Raw genomic sequence first — 18,607 nt, 5'->3', positions numbered from 1 at the left:
CTCTTCTCCCTACTCCTCACCTGGGTCACAGCTGCTCTGAACCAAGGTACTCGGGCCCTGAACCATATAGAGTAGAGGCATGCATAAAGTAGAGGCAGCAGTTAGTCCTTGCCTTACCCATCCAATAACACTTGGAACAGAGTTCAGGCATTACTACAAGAAATGTTTGTGGATGGCTCCTGCAAGTGCAGGAATGTGGAATGTGCAGCGTTGGCTGGGGAGGCAATGACAGGTCCATAGATGTCAGCTCCACATCAGGGAGACAGAGAGATTAGAGAAGGCTCTGCCCCTCCATCTTTTGCAAGGATTCCCCTCAGGGATTTCCCCTTGGAGTGGTTGCATGACATGACTCTGAGGCCCACCTTCAATCAAGTGAGTGTCATCGATGGCCAACAGATCAAGCCTAAAATGTTGCGCTATCCCACTTTTCAGTTATTGTAACCCATCATATATTATGAGAGGTGTTTCTCCCGTCAGTCTTTTCTTCATGAGGTGAAATGCATGCTCAATTAGGTAAAGGTCTGGTGATTAACTTGGCTCTCAAAGTCTTCTTTGTATGGTGGATTGTGATACCTTCACCTCTGCCTTGTGGAGGCTGTTGTCAATGACTATTGTTTTGGGTTTTTTATTCACAGTTCTCACAATGTCTCCATTATCAACTGCTGTTGTTTTCCTTGGCGAAACTATTCAATGTCTGGTTGTTCTTTTTTTCAGGAAATTCCAAATTGCTGTATTGGCTATGCCCTATGCTTGTACAATGACTCTTTTCTCAGCTTCAAAATGGCATATTTTTCTCCATTAGACAGATAGGGCTCAAACCAAGAGTAGACATTCATAGCTATTAATTCTTTAAACAATCAATTTAACAGGGCACACCTGGGCAGCAAGAAAATCAGAAAACGTTAGAATATTTTTGATCACTTGAAAAAATGGGTAGGTTCAAACAAAATATGCCATGTTCTAAGTTGTTTAACACATCTAGATGTAAATATGAGTAAATGAATGCTGAAATTCTGATCTATTGTCTCATTCATCGTTTGATCTCAAACCCCAACTTCAATCAATAGAAAACGATAGAATTGGCGTTGCTATTCCAATACTTTCACAGGGAAGTGTATATGAGCAATTACATTGAAGTACAATGAATAAGATTAATGAGTTTTTCTTTTCTAGTGCTTGTTAAACTTAATAGTATTTTTCTAAATGTTGAAACTGAGAACCAAATATTCTGTACAGAGAACCAACACAATTCAAGTGAAAAACAAATTCATTTACAGAAACATTTTAGGGGTAAAAAGAAAAAGAAAAAACTTGGGGTTGCTTCTCTTCAACAGGGACTGGGGTTCTAGTCAGGATAGAGGGAATATTGGATAGAACCAAACATCAATCTATTTTGGCACAACCCCCCCCCCCCAAAATAAACCCCTGTAGGCCCCTGATAGGCAGCTGAAGATGAAGAAAAAAAAAATATCTCCTTCCAGCATGATAACGGCCCATAGCACAATCCCAAGTCAACTAAGGAATGGCTTCAGAAGAGACAGATCAACATTTTGGAATGGTCCAGTCAGAGCAAAGATCTACATCCCATCAAAAACTTGACATGACATTTACAGTGGTTTCATTTTTTTTTCCCCTTTTAAACAGCAAGTTAATAAACCTGCAATTTTAACAGGGGTGTGTAGACATTTTACATCCATGGTACTATACTATACTCTTTTTGTGTCCCTATTTAAAAGTAAACAAATTTGTGATATTGACCATGTTAACGGCTTTGTACAAAAGGTCAGATTTTCCTCATGCCTAATCTCTTCTATTCAAGCAAGTGTTCAGATGAGACAGTGGAACTAAAGTGGAACTTGAGTCCATGATCAAGCACACACTTCATTAAAGCAAATAGGGGACATACCAAGTACTACAAAACTCTGAAATTCATGTAAATATTTCAAAGATTCACTCAAGTTGTTGTCAATAAAATAATTTGTAATGAAAATTTTTGCATTAAATTAGAAAAGAATGCAAAATAGAAGCATTTTCACTAATGGTCTCAGACTTCTGGAAGCCACTGTAGATTTATTTTGTCTTTTGGATCATAAGTTCAGTTTTGTTCAAGTCACTGGCACATTCATTAAATGTTTTACTAAATACACCTAAAAACACAGTGTTTAAATGTTCTACTACATCTACTGTATGTGGCATGAAATTTTGTCAATGTTCTGAAAGTTGTGTTGTAATAATTTCTATAAACTGCAATACATGCAAGAAAAAACTGCAGTAACTTGACATTTATTAAAAATTGTTAATTTATTTACACTCAGTGATTAAGACCAGGGTGTCCAATCTTATTAGGAAAGGACCCGGTGTGGGTGCAGATTTTAATTTCAATTAAGCAGAAACCACACCTGAATCTACTAAAATCCAAGATCAACTGATTAAACAGGTGGAATCAGGTACTTGATTGGAATGAAAACCTGCACCCACACTGGCCCTTTGTGGATAAGATTGGTCACCCCTGGGTTAAGGCATTGGGCTACTTATCGGAAGGTTGCGAGTTCAAATACCAGCATCACCAAGCAACCTCTGGGTTGCATTATTTCTCAAATATACAAAGTTACTTTTAGATAACTGTGAGCCAAATGAGGTAAATGTACTGTAAATATAATGATCCCCCCCCCACGCATGTTAAATATGCTGTATTGTAATGCTTCATCTTCATTTTAAACCATGAATATTTACTTATTAATAGTATTTTTCTAAATGTTGAAACGGAACAAAATATTCTGTACAGACAACCAATTCAAGTGAAAAACAAATGCATTTACAGATGCATTTTAGGGGTAAAAATAAAAAGAAAAAACTAGGGGCTGCTTCTTTTAAGCAGGGACTGGGGTTCTAGTCAGGATAGAGGGAATATTGGATAGAACCAAATCCAAAACCAAATTTTGATAAATCAAAATAAACAAATTAGAAACAATTAAAATGTGTTTTTTTTTAAAAATGAATTGTCATAAACAACAAGGGGGCAAGTCATTAAAATTTTTTATTAAAAATATCAGCTGATTTTGTACAGACTTCGCATAGAACAGAAAGTGCGACTGGTGTGGAGTTGGTTAAAAAATACCTATTTTAGATTTTTAGATAGACTGTTTTAGACACGCATTATAGATCAATCAAAAAGATTTCAACAAGTAACTAAGAATTAAAGAATTATTGTCAAGAAAAGGACAACAATATCTCTATGAAAATGTCAATTCTGTCCCCAGAATGGAATCCTATTACAAAACTATGGGCATTATTATTGTCATTATTATGGATAATGCCAACCCCCTCCAAACTAGCTATAACAACCTCCACTCTTCTGGGAAAGCTTTCCACTATATTTTGTAATGTTGCTGTGGGGATTTGTGCCCATTCAGCCACAAGTCCATTACTGAGGTAAGGCGCTGATGTTGGGCAAGAAGGCCTGGCATGTAGTTAAGAGTTTCATTTCATCCCAAAGGTGTTCAGGGTGGTTGAGGTCCGGGCTTTGTCCAGGACACTAGTGTTCTGCAGGACACTAGTGTTCTTATGCACCACCCTTGGCAAACCTTGCTTTGTGAACGGGGGCACTGTCATGCCGGAACAAAGGTGGGCTAGTCCCCTTAGTTCAAGTGAAAGGAAATCATAATACTACAGCATACAGACATTCTAGACAATTGTGTGCTTCTAACTCTGTGGCAACAGTTTGGAGAAGGTCCACATATGAGTATGATGGAGAGGTGTTGACATACTTTTGGCCATACAGTGTATCTTGTAGTTGATTCACAAATACTGTCACGATCTCCCCTTCTGGAATTGCGCTCGGAGAGCCGGAGGGCGCGCGCATGCACGAGCTACGTGCACGAGTGCTCAGCAAGCGCATGCTCGTCGGATGTTGATAACTGTGACACTGTTTATTGTGGACATGTGCGTTTGTTTTGTTTCTGTTCTGTCTCCTCCCTGTTTCATCATTGGTTGTTGTTCGGGGGTGTGGCTTTATTGTTTTCAGCTGCCAGCGCTTAGCGCTGATTATGTTCGGGATATATACCGCTCGCGTCCCTGTACACCTCGCAGAGTATTATAGTTAATATAGTTAGATTGATTTAGTTAGTTTAAACATTAGATTAGTTTACCTAGACCACGCTAGTGTTTCCTGCTCCCAGTTCATGTTTCTTGTTTTGTATCTTGACCCGGTTTTCTGTGACCGCGACTTCGATTCCTGCTTTGCCCCGTTTAAGCCTGTTTGCAGATCGCCCGACCCACTGCCTGTTTTTGACTACGCATCTGTTTCACGTTTTGGATTTATCTGCCTGCCTCCTTAAATAAAAACGTTTTTACCTGCATCTGCTTCCGTATTCTACTCCCCTACGTCTCGGGATGTGACAGAATACACCGCCGACAACATGGAAGCAGCAGGAGCACATGGAGATGTCTGGCCACCATACAATCAGTCCAGTTTCCCCAGATGACAGCCGCCGAACTCCTGTTGGAGACTTATGGGTTGGAGAGCTGCTGTAACCCGCTGCTGTTCCTTTTCCACAGCCAAGTGTACTTTGCTAACCTGGTGCATCCAAAGCCTGTGAAGAAACAGTGGCTTGGGTTCCTAGTGTCCCGGTTTTATGGCTCGGCCCATGACTGGGTGGAGCAGCTGGTCCGTACAGGGTCCAGTGCCCTCAATAATGTCACTCAGTATGCAGAACTTTTTCTGGAGGAGTTCACGCAGCGCGGGCAGCTACACGACCTGGATTTACAAGGGGGGGGGGCTTGAGACCCTCGAGGAGGTCTTGCATGCTGAGCTCCAGCCAGAGGTCAATGTGGCGACCTCAGCCACAGAGTTTCAGCCGGAGGGGTGAAGGGGGTCTTGGCGCCTGAACTCCAATATAAGGTCAAGTTCCAGCTAGAGGTCAACGAGGTGACCCCCTCAAGTCCTGTTCCTGTCCCAGGTTGAAGAGATGGCCAACCCAAGCTCTGCTCACACCAAGTTCCTGTCCCAGGTCAGTGCCGAAGTCGGTAACAACCAGGTTCTGCTCATGCCTGAAGTTGAGGTCACGAACAATCAAGCACTGATCACACCGGAGTCTGCTGATACAGACAACCAGGTTCTGCTCACGCTTGACACAGACGACCAAGTTCCGCTCATGTCCGAGTTTGCTGACACGGACGACCAATTTCCCCTCACGACCAAGTTCCCCTCACGACCGAGTCTGTTGACATGGACGACCAAGTTCCGTTCACAACCGAGTCTGTTGACACGGACGACCAAGTTCCGTTCACAACCGAGTCAGTTGACACGGACAACCAAGCTCTGCTCACGTCCAAGTCTGCTGACACCACCAACCAAATTCTGCTCACGACAGAGTCTGTCGACACGGACAACCAAGCTCTGCTCACGCCCAAGTCTGCTGACACGGACAACCAGGTTCTGCTCACGCCCGAGTCTGCTGACACGGACGACCAAGTTCTGATCGAGCTAGAGTCCACTGAGGACGTCGTACTGTGTTCCAGCTTCATGGAGGATGTCGCTCTGCATTCCAGCTTTGCGGAGGACATCGCCCCGCGTTCCAGCTTTTCCGTTCCGATGAGGACATCGCTCTGCTTTTCTGTTCCGCTGAGGACGTCGCTTTGCTTTTCTGTTCTGCTGAGGATGTTGCTCTGCTTTTCTGTTCCGCTGAGGATGCTGCGCAGTCTCTTGGTTCAGCTGGGGACATTTTGCCCAGGGGGCCAGGACACCAATGGAGAGGAGTGTTTTTTTGGGGGGGGGGGCGTGATGTCACGATCTCCCCTTCTGGCAGTGCTACCACTGCTACCAGCGCTTACCGCTGATTATGTTCGGAATATATATCCGCTTGCGTCCCTGTACACCTCGCAGAGTATTATAGTTGATATAGTTAGATTGATTTAGTTAGTTTAAATGTTAGATTAGTTTACCTAGACCACGCTGGTGTTTCCCGCTCCCAGTTCATAGTCTTAGTTCATGTTTCTTGTTTTGTGTCTTGACCCTGTTTTCTGTGACCGTGACTTTGATTCCTGCTTTGCCCCGTTTATGCCTGTTTGCCGATCGCCTGACCCACTGCCTGTTTTTGACTACGCATCTGTTTCACGTTTTGGATTTATCTGCCTGCCTCCTTAAATAAAAACATCTTTACCTGCATCTGCTTCCGTATTCTACTTCCTTACGTCTCGGGACGTGACAAATACCACTTGTAGTAACAAGTGTAACTGGAGTAGTCAACTGTCTAGTTAACAAAGAACCTTCACAAAAATGGAATATTTATTAAATAAATAAAATAAAAATAATAAATCCAAATTATGAGATCTCAAAAAGCCCTTTACTGATACTGACCCAAGTCCAACACAACTGCGACATGTACCATAGACTATGGCTGTATTTTTTAAATGCACACTAAATATTGACTTTAGATTAGTTTAGTGCTGTTCACTCCTCTTTATATAATTTTTTTTTTATGTAGAAAATGCTTTGAAGGCATCTTTGTTTACAGCATTGCTTGTGCCTATGACTATTTACAATGGGTTCAAAGAGTATTCAGACCCCTTTAGTTTTTGCTAACGTTGTGTGTTATTTAAAATGGATTAAATAATCACAAAGTGAAAACAAAAACTAAAATCTTTCATTCTAGCTGTATTCAGACCATTTAATTCTGTACTTTTTAGATGCACCTTTGGCAGCAGTTACAGCGTCAATTCATCTTAGACAAGTCTCTACAAGTTTTGTACACCTAGATTTGGGCAGTTTTCCCCATTCTCCCTGGCAAATCTTCTCAAGCTCAATCAGATTGAATGGGGAGAATCTCTGAACTGCCATCTGCCATCTCTCCACATATATTCTATGGGGTTCAAGACCAGGCTTGGTCATGCAAGAATATTCACAGACTTGTACCAAAACATTTTCTTGGCTGAATGCTTTGGGTCGTTGTCATGCTAAAAGATGTACCTTTGCCCTAGTCTCTGGTTGCATGCACTGTGGAACAGGGTTTCTTCAAGGACATCCTGTATCCTTGTATTTGGTTGCATTCTGAACAGTTTCCCAATGGGGAGAAGCACCCCCACAGCATGATGTGGCCACCACCATAAATCACCACAGGGATGGTATTAGCTTGTTAATGAGCAGTGCCTGGTTGTTGCCAGACGTAGATTTTTGTGCTCAGCCCATCAGACCAGAGAATCTTTTCCTCATGAAACAACACTCGGACAAGTAAAAGCTGAAGGAGAGTCAAGTGAGGTGCAAGTGAAGAGAGGTGTGATTGAAGTTTGGAGAAAGAGTGCATAACTCTATTAGAATGTAAGAATTACAATATTAGGATTATGCACCCTCCAGTGTACAGGGGTATCAAACTCAAATTCTGCCTGGGACAAATAAGCATTTTTGTGAGCCTCTGAAGGGCCATAAACTAAAGATATTATTTTTTCCTAATGTATTATATATTCTATTGAATAACAATAGTACTATGAAAGTACAATAAGACAAAAAGGGGAAAAAAGACTAACAGAGATTGTTCAACTGTATAAAGCATTAGGTCATTTTTTAAATCGATTAAAGATATTAACATGTATGTATTTCCCAAATATCTGGAAAAAATATAGTTAATTAAGAGGTTGAAGGAGAACTCGCATGGGCCTATCTCTGTTAAGAACATACATGTCCTTATCTCTCATCTCTCTTGCCTTTGCTCTCCATCAACTTTATTTGTTTTAAAATATTTGTAGGTTGATACATTTTGGGATTTGGAGTTGATCACTGAATCACATCAAAAACCAACACCCAACATGTTTCTGAATAATTTTTCCACTTGCATTAAACCAAGCAGAGAGATAAGTGAAATTGCATTTCAACACTGTGACATACAAGAATGTGCACTGTACAGTGTTGTGCACAGAACAAGCAAGATAGCTATGCTATGGGTCTATGTGAAATCTCTAGATCTAGTGTGAAAATATTGAGTAGTATATAATAGAATATAGTAATATTTTGAAATATTACAATGGCCAAATTAAATGAGACAGCAGGCCAAATTTGGCCTATAGGCCTTTAGTTTCCCAGCTGGTTTTTTAGGACATCCAATTCTCAGTGTCACATCCCAGACTTCTCAGGCTAAACATTTCCACGTTAGAAGATGTAGTATGAAACACAATGACATTCTACCTGATAGACCTGGGAACCCTAAATCAGCCAGTCATACAAGGTTGATGTTGATTTCACCATGACCATTGCTAGGCAACTGTTGAGTTGCTAAGTAGCTAGTTCAAATTTTAGTCAGCTTAAAAGTTGCTATCATTAAAGACAGAAATAGGTTGTGTTGTCATTAATGTTTGTTGAGTATTTAAAGTTGCACACATAAAACAACATGAAATCAGAATGCACATTTCAGGCACAGTTGTTAAAATTTTATTTATTTGATGCCACGGAAAAGTATGCTACAAATAAATAGCATTTTAAACATTACTGCTGAAAATAAGGATGTAAACCAATGAAAATGTGTGTCCCAAATTACCAAACACGCGGTTCCAAATTAGCAAGCATTTAGTTAAAAAAAAAAAGTCATTCAGTCGTGAAAAATGGGTAGGCCATGCTTCTTATTCTACATACTTCTTAGAGAGTATAATAGAACCATTTTTCCTTTACAGGTAATAGTCAACACCTAGAGGACTTCCAAAATATGTCATGTGTTGGGCATTATGTTTTATTAATGACAAGCAAGCTTAGACAGATTGGAAACTCAAACTGTCCCGATATATCTAAATTTACTTCAAAATGAACAGCATAAACAGGTTTATATACAATCATGGAAAAAGAAAGTACACCCTCCTTCAATTCTATTTTTTTTTTAAAATTTATCAGGGCCTAAATAACAATTGTGTGGTCCTCACTAACTTCTGTAAGCAAACAAATAACCTCAGGTGACAAAACAAAAACAGATTTCAATATGTAGTAATTTTTTCCCCAAAAAGTAAGCCAACATTCAGAAATCAGATGGGAAAAATAAGTAGAGTACACCCTTCCTAATTTCACAGTCATTAAGAGAGTAATTAGCAGCCAGGTGTTACTAAAGAAATGCACAAAATTAGTCAATCATCAAGTGTGACTACTTTTTTTTTTTTTTTGGCAGTTTGTAGTTCTGGAACAATCAGGTGTGTGTCTACATTTTGCTCCAAGACGAAAGGATGACCTCAGACAAGCATCTGCTGCGGCCCATCAATCTGGGAAGGGGTATAAGGCCATCTTCAAACAATTTAAAAGCCACCATTCTATAGTGAGAAGGACTGTTTACAAATGGAGAGCCTTCAAGACAGTTGCCAATCTTTCCAGGAGTGGGCATCCCAGCAAATTCAGTCCAAGGACAGACTGTTTAATGCTCAGAAATATAAAGAAAAACCCAATAGCTGCTACATGTGATCTGCAGGCCTCTGTAAGCACATTAAATGATCATGAAAGCACAATCACAAAAAGACTGAACAAGTATGGCTTTCAAGGAATGTTGACTAGGTAAAAGTACCTTCTCTCCAAAAAGAATATGGCAGTATGGCTTACGTTTGCAAAATTGCAGCTGAACAAACCACAAACCTTCTGGAACAATATCCTTTAGATCAATGAGACCAAGGTGGAGATGTTTGGTCACCATGCATAGCTCCATGTTTGGAAAAAACCAAACAGAGTCTATAACCACAAATAATTCATACCAACGGTCAAGCAATGTGGTGCAGGGGTGATCCACAGGACCTGGGAAAATTGCATTCATTGATACAGTAATGAACTCCACTTTATATAAGAATATTCTTGAGACAAACAAGGCCTTATGTCCAGCAGCTTAAGATGGGTCAAAATTGGATCATGCAATCACAGTTATCCCAAGAAAACCAGCAAATCAACATCTGAATGACTAAAAAAGAAAAAGAAAAAAAAGGTGTTGGAATGGCCAAGTCAAATTCCAGACCTCAACACCACTGAGAAACTGTGGCAGGATCTTAAGAGAGCTGTGGTAAAAACCAACACCCTCAAACATCAATGATCATCATTGAATGATGGGGGTAGGCGCAATTTTAGCCAAGCTCCAGGCTTGCGTTTATTCAGAGTGCACTTTGTAGCGCAGTTTAAAAAAACTCAACAAAACAGAAACGAGTCCGTATCAGACTCTGAGCTTTCACTCAGTCAAGTTCACACTCGGCTGTGTGTGTATGAGTATGTGTATCTGCGTGTCTCGCAAGCACCACCAGCTATATTACGCTCTCTCGCGCCGGTTATGGGAGTCGCTGAAAACACAAAGAGAACCAATGAACCCAATTCAACATCTCTGAATAGACTGAAAAATGGTGGTAACGTGATGCTTCCCAGCTTGACAGAGCCGAGAAGATCATAAAATCCAAGCATGTCAAGCTTGTATCATCAGAACTCGGTTGCGTTGCTAGACCATTTTTACTGGGGCGCAAGCACGAGTAAAATTTTGCTGTGCCCCTGTAAAATTTTCCTGATAAATCATTATCTGATGAAGTGTATTACAGTAGATACTTCTGAAAATAGTCTTTCCTTTTCATTGAACGTTATAATTAACATCTTTTGAATTATTGAAAACAAACCTGATTGAAGCGGCTGCACAGGATATTTTCGCTTCAGCTGGCATTACAATCATATGCTCCTCCCCCACCGCTGTTCTCCTCCTCCCTTCACTTTTCCACCCCATAGAAACCTCAACATGCAGTCAGACAATAATTCATAATATGACATTGTAGCTGAGGAAAGGTTACTTCCTACTACCAGGCTAACACTGATCGCTGTATTAATGAGTACTATGTGAATTTTTATTTAGTTGAATGAGGACATCACGTTTTCCAGATTTAATTTACTTGAAACAGATTTAATCTATAACATCAGCTTGTTAACTGCTAAAAGAATGCTTGCTTATCTCTTCTAATATGACATTTTGCAACAAATGATGTGATTGAGTCATCATCAGTGAAAGCTTTTTGAAATTATTTCTTCATTTAGGGAGCTAGCTAGTTAGTTTGCTCACGAAAATGCCAATTGTGGGTTTACTTTTTTTTTTTTTAAATAGATTTTTAAAAATGTGTTAGCAGTTCTGTTTGCGAGGAGTGATCTACTTAGTACTGGTTAGCTTATTTTTAGTTATCCAGATGGACATACAAACTTATGTCATTCCAAGAGGTGCCAGAGGGAGAGAAGAGCATCATCAGTCAGGTGAGGGTAAGCAGACAGCAGGGATAAACGTTGCACTTGAATGATCAACATTACACTGCAAAATTTAATTTCCCTCAAATAAATCTTTTATAACCTGGACATTACTCTACAATCACAAGATCAACAAATTACCCAGAATTGTAAAAATGTTAAAGCATTAACCCTTTCAAGTTTAACTTTTTTAATGCAACTGTTATTTTTCAACTATTGCATTCAGTAACCAGTACATAGGCAATTTTAGAAAAGCCCTTTACAGTAAATTAAAATGTAAAATTTAACTAATGAAATGATCTGCAGCACATGCTTGCATTAATGTTTGTTACATAATATGATTAAAGAAAACAAACAAATAAATAAATAAAACTCCCAAAGTCACCAGAATAGAATGCTTTGGTGCTGTTTTTGCAGGACTCCCTAGAAATTTTTAAGTACTGATGTAAAATTCTTGGGGGGCCTGTGCCCCAGTAGTGATCAAACTCTAGAAACACCTAAAATATATATATATATATATATATATATATATATATATATATATATATATATATATATATATATATATATATATATATATAAAAATAGCTGTCAGGGAGATTCAATAAAGTTTTTTGTCTTGTGACAGTAGTATAAGTGCTATTGTTTTTTTTTTTTAAATAACTGTACAGTATCTCACAAAAGTGAGTACACCCCTCACATTTTTGTAAATATTTGATTATATCTTTTCATGTGACAACACTGAAGAAATGACACTTTGCTACAATGTAAAGTAGTGAGTGTACAGCTTGTATAACAGTGTAAATTTGCTGTCCCCTCAAAATAACTCAACACACAGCCAGTAATGTCTAAACCGCTGGCAACAAAAGTGAGTACACCCCTAAGTGAAAATGTCCAAATTGGGCCCAATTAGCCATTTTCCCTCCCTAGTGTTATGTGACTTGTTAAATTTGGTGTCATCGCTCTCACACTCCCTCATACTGGTCACTGGAAGTTCAACATGGCACCTCATGGCAAAGAACTCTGAGGATCTGAAAAAAAGAATTGTTGCTCTACATAAAGATGGCCTAGGCTATAAGAAGATTGCCAAGACCCTGACACTGAGCTGCAGCATGGTGGCCAAGACAATACAGCGGTTTAACAGAACAGGTTCCACTAAGAACAGGCCTCGCCATGGTCGACCAAAGAAGTTGAGTGCACGTGCTCAGCGTCATATCCAGAGGCTGTCTTTGGAAAATAGACGTATGAGTGCTGCCAGCATTGCTGCAGAGGTTGAAGGGGTGGGGGGAGGTCAGCCTGTCAGTGCTCAGACCATACGCCGCACACTGCATCAAATTGGTCTGCTTGGCTGTCGTCCCAGAAGGAAGCCTCTTCTAAAGATGATGCACAAGAAAGCCCGCAAACAGTTTGCTGAAGACAAGCAGACTAAGGACATGGATTACTGGAACCATATCCTGTGGTCTGATGAGACCAAGATAAACTTATTTGGTTCAGATGGTGTCAAGCGTGTGTGGCGGCAACCAGGTGAGGAGTACAAAGACAAGTGTGTCTTGCCTACAGTCCAGCATGGTGGTGGGAGGGTCATGGTCTGGGGCTGCATGAGTGCTGCCGGCACTGGGGAGCTAAAGTTCATTGAGGGAACCATGAATGTACTGTGACATACTGAAGCAGAGCATGAACCCCTCCCTTCGGGGACTGGGCCGCAGGGCAGTATTCCAGCATGATAACGACCCCAAACACACCTCCAAGATGACCACTGCCTTGCTAAAGAAGCTGAGGGTGAAGGTGATGGACTGGCCAAGCATGTCTCCAGACCTAAAACCTATTGAGCATCTGTGGGGCATCCTCAAACGGAAGGTTTGAGGAAGCACAAGGTCTCTAACATCCACCAGCTCCATGATGTCGTCATGGAGGAGTGGAAGAGGACTCCAGTGGCAACCTGTGAAGCTCTGGTGAACTCCATGCCCAAGAGGGTTAAGGCAGTGCTGGAAAATAATGGTGGCCACAAAAAATATTGACACTTTGGGCCCAATTTGGACATTTTCACTTAGGGGTGTACTCACTTTTGTTGCCAGCGGTTTAGACATTAATGGCTGTGTGTGTGGCTTATTTTGAAGGGACAGCAAATTTACACTGTTATACAAGCTGTACACTCACTACTTTCCATTGTAGAAAAATGTCATTTCTTCAGTGTTGTCACATGAAAAGCTATAATCAAATATTTACAAAAATGTGAGGGGTGTACTCACTTTTGTGAGATACTGTATAAAACTCTGAAAACCTGTTTATGCTTTTTCATTATGGAGTTTTTTTGTGAGAAAACATGAACTTAATAGTGTAAGAAGGTAAAAAACTGTAGGAAATGTCTGAATACTTTCTGAATGCAGTATTGTTTTTTTTTTAAATGAATAATTACATAATAGTGATTACAAAGACACTGGAACTGTACACTTTACATACAAAGTTCATATTAATCAGTAAATGAATACATACCTGGCAGGGCAAATATGAGCTTCCGTGCGCCATCCAGGTCTAAGGTAGCAAATGTAGTGGGAAGGCTACAAAGAGCAAAAAAGATGGTGTAACCTATAAAAGGCCTTAGGTTAGCTACTTTGAATCTTGTCATTATAGGTTTGTTTGCTTTGCCCTGTTCTCACCCTGGCTTCATAAACACCCGACCAAAGTGGATTTGGGCATGGAGGTCAATGTCCAGAACCTGCTTCAAGTAGTCCTAATGAAGAAAGATAAAAACACGAAATAAAGATAAATAATTGATACTGATAATCATTAAGCTCACTTCATATTTGTGTGAACTATTCAAGTACATTTACTATGAAACATTATTTAATGTAATTATTTATATAATTATTATTATAGAAATCTGTTATTTTACTGTTTCCTTTGTTGGTCCATTCCTTTAAACCCATGTCCTTAGCACCAGGTGTAAAGTTGCCCAGACTGGTGAAAAGTGGGTTTTTACCTAAATAATTTTGCACTGCATGCCACACAGTCAGTGCATTTTTAACTATTCTCTGTGGATTTCTTCCAAACCCAAGACTTTTTTAAAGTAAAGAATGGCCAAGTGAATCGTCTGACCTGAATACAATTATGTATGTAATTCACAGGATGAAGGCAAAACTTAATGCAAAACAGCCCCACAACAAATAGGAAGTGAAGACAACTGCAGTAAATGCCTGGCAGAGCATCACCAGAGAACTAACCTGGCATCTGGTAATGCCTTTGGGTTTCAGACTTCAGACAATCATTGACTGCAAGGATGTACATGTAAATTCCCTCAAATTAAAGCTGAAAGTCTGCACTTTCAGCTCATATTAATTATTTAATTTTAACCCCTATATACACTGTTGTAGATAGCTAAAATAATAATGTTGTCAATGTCCAAATATTTATGGCCATGGCTGTATTTTATCACAGCTAGCACCTTCAGTAAAATGTACCCTTACAAGTATGCAATAAAGTTTGTGACCACTGTGACGTTTTTCAATGTGGCCAAAAGTGTTACTCAGAACAAAATGTTAACTTGACTACAGTAAACACCCCCTCACCTTCTCTCCCATAGACACTCCTCCAGATGTGATGATAACATCTGCATGACTTATTCCCTCATTCAGGGCATTCAACAGGTCATCTGGGCTGCAAGAACAACAAGGAAAGACAAAATGATTATACATAATTACTTTCATTCTTTTGTTTCCATAAGGCCATATACAGAATAGAAATTCTCAAAAGACATGTTAAAAAAAAATCCCATTCTCTCCCACTCCTGAAGAAATTCTGACCAATTAAACCCACTTTTGCAGAAAGTTTTCTAATAAACTTAGTTGGTTCTATATATAATTTTTTTTTAAGTCATTTGCACCACAGCAACCCTGACCAGGGTAAAACAGTTACCAGTAAACAGTTAAGAGGAATGAATAAATGTATGAATGAGTAAAGTAAAATTTACAACGGAGGCTTTAAACATGTTGAACAGTGCAATCACCATGCCGTGTCCAATACACTCAATGCACTCACACAGTCAGTGCATTTTTAACTATTCTCTGTGGATTTCTTCCAAACCCAAGACTTTTTTAAGGTAAAGAATGGCCAAGTGAATCGTCTGACCTGAATAAATTTATGTATGTAATTCACAGGATGAAGGCAAAACTTAATGCAAAACAGCCCCACAACAAATAGGAAGTGAAGACAACTGCAGTAAATGCCTGGCAGAGCATCACCAGGGAACTAACCTGGCATCTGGTAATGCCTTTGGGTTCCAGACTTCAGGCAATCATTGACTGCAAGGATGTACATGTTAATTCCCTCAAATTAAAGCTGAAAGTCTGCACTGAGCTCATATTCATTATTTAATTTTAACCCCTATATACTGTTGTAGATAGCTAAAATAACAATAATGTTGCTGACCAGGGTAAAACAGTTGCCAGTAAACAGTTTAGAGGAATGAATAAATGTATGAATGAGTAAATTTACAAACTTTTAACATGTTGAACAGTGCAATCACCATGCCGTGTCCAATACACTCATGTTAATGGTCCTCTAAGCTTCATAGCTAACTTCCCACTCTTACCCAGGTGTAAAAAAACTAAACAAAACAACAAAAAAAGACCTGCTCCCATGACTTTTTTTTTTGGTCTCATGAGTTCCCAATCCCAATGCACATGAATTCAGAGAACACATGAGGAGTGAAGAGTTATTAACAAAAATGCGCACATCAATATTCAGACCGCAGACAATTATGGGGAGTGCTTTCTTCTTGTGCGTTACACACTCTGGCCAGGAGAAGTAATAAGAATAGCACCACTGTCTGTCAATTTGTTGTAACTACAATATTTCACCGAAATTTGTTTAAATGAATTATTTGGAAAACAAAAACACTGTGGAATGCAATATTACAAATATTGCAGTACAAATAAAACTGGAAGTGAATTATTAAAAATATTTACACAGTAGTGTGATTGATATCTCAAATCAGTCACACTGTTGTGCTGTGTGTTGTCACACAGTCTCAAATCATAAGGTGAATTCATTGATTTTCTGTAAATGCACAACTCTACCAGTAGTTCTAGCTGTAACATACAGTCGTGGGAAAAAGAAAGTACACCCTACATCAAATTTTGGCCCACTCTTCTTTACAACATTGCTTCAGTTCATTATTGTTTGAGGGCATTCGTTTTTACCACAGATCTCTTAAGATCCCACCACAGCATCTCAATGGGGTTAAAGTCTGGACTTTGACTTGGCCATTCAAACACCTTTTTTTTGTTTTCTTTAGCCATTCAGATGTGGATTTGCTGGTGTGCTTGGAATCATTGCCCTGTTGCATGAACCACTTTCAGCCCAGCTTAAGCTGCTGGACAGATGGCCTCAAATTTGTCACAAGAATATTGATATAAAGTGGAGTTCATCATCATAGTTTCACAGGTCCTGTGGCTGCAAAACAAGCCAAAATCATCACCCCTCTACCACCATGCTTGACAGCTGGTATGAGGTGTTTGTGGCAATATGTTGTATTTGGTTTTTCCAAACATTGCGCTGTGTATGATTGAGCAAACATCTCCACCATCTCATCAGTACAAAGGATATGATCCAGAGGATATGATTCCAGAAATTTTATGGCTTGTTCAGATGCAATTTTGCAAACCTGAGTCATGCTCAATATTCTTTTTGGATAGAAGTGACTTTTTCCTAGCCACCCTTCCCTGAAAGCCATACTTGAACATTATTTTTCTGATTGTGCGGTCACGAACATTAACATTTAATATGCTTATTGAAGCCTGTAGGTCACATTATGCATCTCTTGGGGTTCTCCTCTCCTTGGATTGGATTTGCTGCAATGCCCACTCCTGGAAAGATGGGCAACTGTCTTGAACGCTTTCCATTTGTAAACAGTACTTCTCACTGTAGAATAGTGAATTTCAAATTGTTTGGAGGTGGCCTTATATCCTTTCCCAGATTGATGAGCCGCAACAATTGCTTCTCTGAGGTCATGGCTGATGTCCTTTCATCATGACATGATATAGACACACACCTGAGTACTCCAAATGTTCTGCTTTTATAGAGGTAGTCACACTTCTTGTTAACAACTTTTGTGCATTTCCTTAGTAACACCAGGCCGCTAATTACTCTCTTAATGATTGTGGAAGTACAAAGGCCGATTCCCCCAAACCCACTGGAAAGGGGTGGAAGAATGAGTTTATCTTGGATATATTCCACCATGGGAAGGTACTGACTTCAATCTTTACATTTCCTGGTTCATGCAACCAGACCAGTCTTAGAAAAGTGGTCCACACTGACTAAGATGGTAGTAAAACCTCTGAATGTGGGCAGAACAGTACTGTTCTTACTGTATGTGTTGAATGACACTGTTCAGTGAAGGCCACCAAAATGTATTATTCATCAGGGTGAGGGTTATCTGGATTCCTTGATGGCCAGTACTAAGAAAGGTATATACCCATTGAATGAGCTATTCTCCATGGTTTGAGGAACAAATATCTTGGTATGAGGGCATTCTGGCAGTGTCGGTCTGTCATTATGAGCCATTTGTTTGACTAAGGATAATAATCACTCCATGTATTGATAGTGCTATTTACTGAGGTTAAAAACTGTTCAAAGTATTGATATTGTACACAAGTACTGTAAGCATCACTTAGGAGGTAGCCATAGACCAAGCTGTCTGGCATTTAATGGAAAAAGCAGTCTGCTGACCTGCATTCAAGTATGCTATCACTTCCTTTACCTGTGTTTAGACCCCTCTTTATGGTGCCCCTCAAAGCACACATACAGTGGCCCACCAGCTAGTAGTCACTACCACTTGAGAGCACTCACTAGACACAGGGCTGACCTAGATGCATTCCCATCTACAAGACAGATTGATAGCTTTATTAATATACTGTTGCACCAATATCTTTGGTCTTTATTAATATATTGTGGCAGGAATCCTGGGTCCAACAACAATGCACTGAATTTGAACTCCACTCCCCAAGGCAGACACTGCTTATTTTATTAGGCTATTCATGTGGGGTTGGAAGATGACGCATTTTGATATCTGTACTCAACATGGACACAAGCAAAAAAAAATACTTAATTCATTTTAAGGGAAACCACACTGGTCTGGAAAAAAAGGATGTAGAACTTGATATTAGTCAAATATCCAGCAAAAAATTTATCAAATACTGTAATACATTTAATAAAATTGTTTGTACTACAATATATACACAATAAGAGTTTAACAAAATGGAGCATTGTAGCTATCGTTCTATACAAGGCACTTTACTATACAGTGAGTTAAATGTATTAGTCAATAGTCAGATTTATGGGACAATACTTTCAAAAGACTGCATAATAAAGTACAGTGTTGTAAAAAAAAGTATT

At 39.5% G+C, this 18,607-nt stretch overlaps 1 protein-coding gene across 7 annotated transcripts in view; it reads right to left on the bottom strand.

Moving 5' to 3' along the window:
- LOC128613119 (gephyrin) overlaps positions 1 to 18,607 on the bottom strand; it is a 133,311-nt gene that overhangs the window by 24,161 nt on the left and 90,543 nt on the right. For 5 of the 7 annotated variants that reach the window (XR_008386828.1, XM_053633694.1, XM_053633695.1 and 2 more), the window contains 3 exons: positions 14,782 to 14,869; positions 13,873 to 13,946; positions 13,709 to 13,773 (listed from right to left, as the gene is read on the bottom strand). Coding sequence is in view for 5 of the 7 variants with exons in the window: in XM_053633694.1 (XP_053489669.1) it covers positions 13,709 to 13,773; positions 13,873 to 13,946; positions 14,782 to 14,869 (227 nt within the window). In the remaining 2 variants the exon portion in view is untranslated. Of the gene's footprint in view, positions 1 to 7,401; positions 10,716 to 13,708; positions 13,774 to 13,872; positions 13,947 to 14,781; positions 14,870 to 18,607 lie in introns of those variants that run through there. The other 2 variants (XR_008386829.1, XM_053633698.1) reach the window with 2 other exon arrangements.

The sequence above is a fragment of the Ictalurus furcatus genome, chromosome 9 (genome assembly GCF_023375685.1).
Source record: "Ictalurus furcatus strain D&B chromosome 9, Billie_1.0, whole genome shotgun sequence".
NCBI lineage: Eukaryota > Metazoa > Chordata > Actinopteri > Siluriformes > Ictaluridae > Ictalurus > Ictalurus furcatus.
Note: the sequence above shows the minus strand (reverse complement) of the source record. Positions and strands in the feature narration are given on the sequence as shown.